Raw genomic sequence first — 2,676 nt, forward strand, 5'->3', positions numbered from 1 at the left:
TTTTTTTTTGTTTTTTTGACCATTTTTAATTACGGTTTTTATTTTGGGGGGGGGGGGAATCCTGATTTCATTAAAAGCATCTTTTGGCCTCAAAACCAAAGTGATCTAATGCACCGAAAGCACAGCCTCCCTGCTATACATAACAGGGCAAACGAGTCATACATAGTGCAAAGTGTCTGTCCCTACGCCAGGAAATCGTGACACTGTTCTAAAATTCCCCACGTCCCTCACGTTCCACAACATCACACACAGCACAGCGCAAGCTGCATGCTCCCAAAATGGAACTCGTCCCTCAAGGTAGGTGTAAGAGTCGTGTATGACAACATCACCCTCGCGTTTAGGAGCGGACTCTGTAGGGGCTCCACATGTCTCATACTGTGGGCTCTGGAAGGGTCCTCTGCTGTCACGGGGTGGCACACGGCTGCAGTTCAAGATGGGCTTGGTTGCCTTTACTGTTTCCATTAGCAATCTGCCCTTTGGTTTCCCAAATTCGAGAGTCTTGACGCTGCTTAGGAGATCCCGTTCCTTAATCAGTATCCCCAGGTGCTCAGTAGCTCAGTGGTTGGCTTGCAAAATGTCTTCTGGTTAGCTGCAATGCCAAGTATGTCTACACAAACTGCTGCGTACTCACAGTTACGAGCCTTGCAGAGCAGGGGAACTGCTCTGTCTGTAATGACCTGCTAATATTTCAAAAGTGGTAACTACCACCGAAAAAGGAATGCATTACTGGATGGCAGCTGGGGAACTGGGGGACTTGAGGAGCTTGAGTTCATTCACCAAATCTGGGTGACTTCCAGCTTCACAGCGTGCCATTAATACGTGGTGCCTCATGCTGGCACAAAGGAGCACATTTTGCAGAGTGCACGCTTCGAACAGTGGAAAGATGTAATTCTATTAGCTTAATTGTTTTCATTTTTTTTAAAGTTGTTTTAAAAAAGATATGTGGAATGGACTGTCAGGAGCCAAAGCCTGCGAAGATGTACTCATGGACTTCACTGTGAGCTTTTGTGTATGAAATGTGTGTAAACTTGGCATGATGATCTTAAGTTATTTTGGAACCCCCAAGGTTATTGTATTTTGAATATGACTGTATTGTATTCCACAGTATTCAGAACATACTGAATAGCAAAAGAAACAATGTTTTAAAATCTCCGGTTGTATTTCTAAAAAGCAGAATATTTTCATGAAGACTTGTTAAGAGCTTTACTGAATTTCCACCAACTTTCAAGTTTGTTACAATTTTGTGAAATATCTAAGTGAATGAATGTGAATCTTAATCTGGTAAAAAGTATATTTACATACGAATATTGAGTTGAGACTATTCACAAATATATTTATTAGTAATAAGTTTAGTAGTACATGTGGTTACTGTTTATTACTTCCAAAATCTGTTGAGCTCTAATATTTCCAGCTCTTTTATAATCGATAGCTTCTTTATTCCTACACACTGACCTATGCATGTATTTGCACTAATGGGATTAAAAACCCCTGTTTGCATTTCAGCTATTTTAAAACACGCTCATATTTAAATGTTAGCAAGTGCATGGGACTGGAGATGTAAATCCCAGCACATTCTTATGCTTGCACAGTTAACACAGATGGACAAGTCAATTTAAGTGTGTACTCTTAGCTGTTTTATGTGTACAGCTTTATGTGTGTACAAATGGAGGCTGCAGAAGGAGCAGGTAAAAATCTGGCCCATTAGACATATGCAATACTTTCTGTTCTTAATTAATACTTATATATCCATTCTCTTTTTTGTTTTGTTTTGCTTTAAATCCAAGGTTGAAGATCTACAGACCAAGCTAGCAAAAACAAAAGGACTCCCCCCTCTCCCGGAGTATCATCTCACAGCCTTCATGGGGGAGTTTCCACCTGACTCACCAAGAATGCAAACTCATAAGATCTTTTCCAGTAGCAAATTCTGATTGCCTGGAATTGTTAAAGTCTGAAATGTTTACTTCCTAAGAATGAGAATTAGAAAAGCCTCCTCTTCTTGCATAGTCTTCCCGACTGCATTTGACAATGTTAAACCTGTAATGATAATCAATCTGCTTTAACTGACTGTAAAATTTGTCTCTTTTAGAAGGTTTGTGGTACAGTGGTAAAGGGTTTTCTTCAGCTTCTCTGCACGTTTTTCTCAAGCATGCTTCTATAGTCTTACAAAAATCTTACGAAAATAAAATTCAAAAATTGTCCCTAAGGTTTGGAGCAGCCATTTGTAATTTTATTAATATGAGGAAATACGTACTCTTTGTTAACTAATTTCATGAATAACACATCTCTGGCCTTGCACTGTAAGTCAGACCAGTCTGGGTTTTCATCACAAATGCTGTGTTTAATGTTAAATCGTAATGTTAGAATGAAGCTACTCTTCAAATGTAGAATAACCTTATTTGCATTTTACTGTCATGAAGGCTGCATCCTTCTCCTGGACAAGAGGAAGGAGGCAGGAGCACTTCTCAGGGTGTCCGTACTTTGGTTTGGAGCCCTGCTGATGTTTGGGAGCAGCAGAGCTGCCCCTTCCACACCTGGGAGCTTTTGGTGGGGCCCCTCTGATGCCGGCCACAGTGAGAGCAGGGGATCAGAGAGCAGAGGCAAACAAGATGCAATAACAACTGAGCCTGAATCCCAGCAGTGTCGCTCCTTTGAGATATGTGGAACTATGCAATGCTA

The 2,676-nt window shown here is 40.8% G+C and overlaps 1 protein-coding gene across 1 annotated transcript in view; it reads left to right on the top strand.

The window, feature by feature from the left end:
• Positions 1-2,201, top strand: part of LRRC27 (leucine rich repeat containing 27) — a 35,167-nt gene extending 32,966 nt beyond the window's left edge. The window contains exon 10 of the mRNA XM_009277970.1: positions 1,785-2,201. Coding sequence (XP_009276245.1) covers positions 1,785-1,928 — 144 coding nt within the window. The 3' untranslated portion in view covers positions 1,929-2,201. The remainder of the gene's footprint in view (positions 1-1,784) is intronic.
• The last annotated feature ends 475 nt before the right edge of the window (positions 2,202-2,676 follow it).

This window comes from Aptenodytes forsteri, unplaced genomic scaffold, assembly GCF_000699145.1.
Source record: "Aptenodytes forsteri isolate BGI_AS27 unplaced genomic scaffold, ASM69914v1 Scaffold15, whole genome shotgun sequence".
Lineage (NCBI taxonomy): Eukaryota > Metazoa > Chordata > Aves > Sphenisciformes > Spheniscidae > Aptenodytes > Aptenodytes forsteri.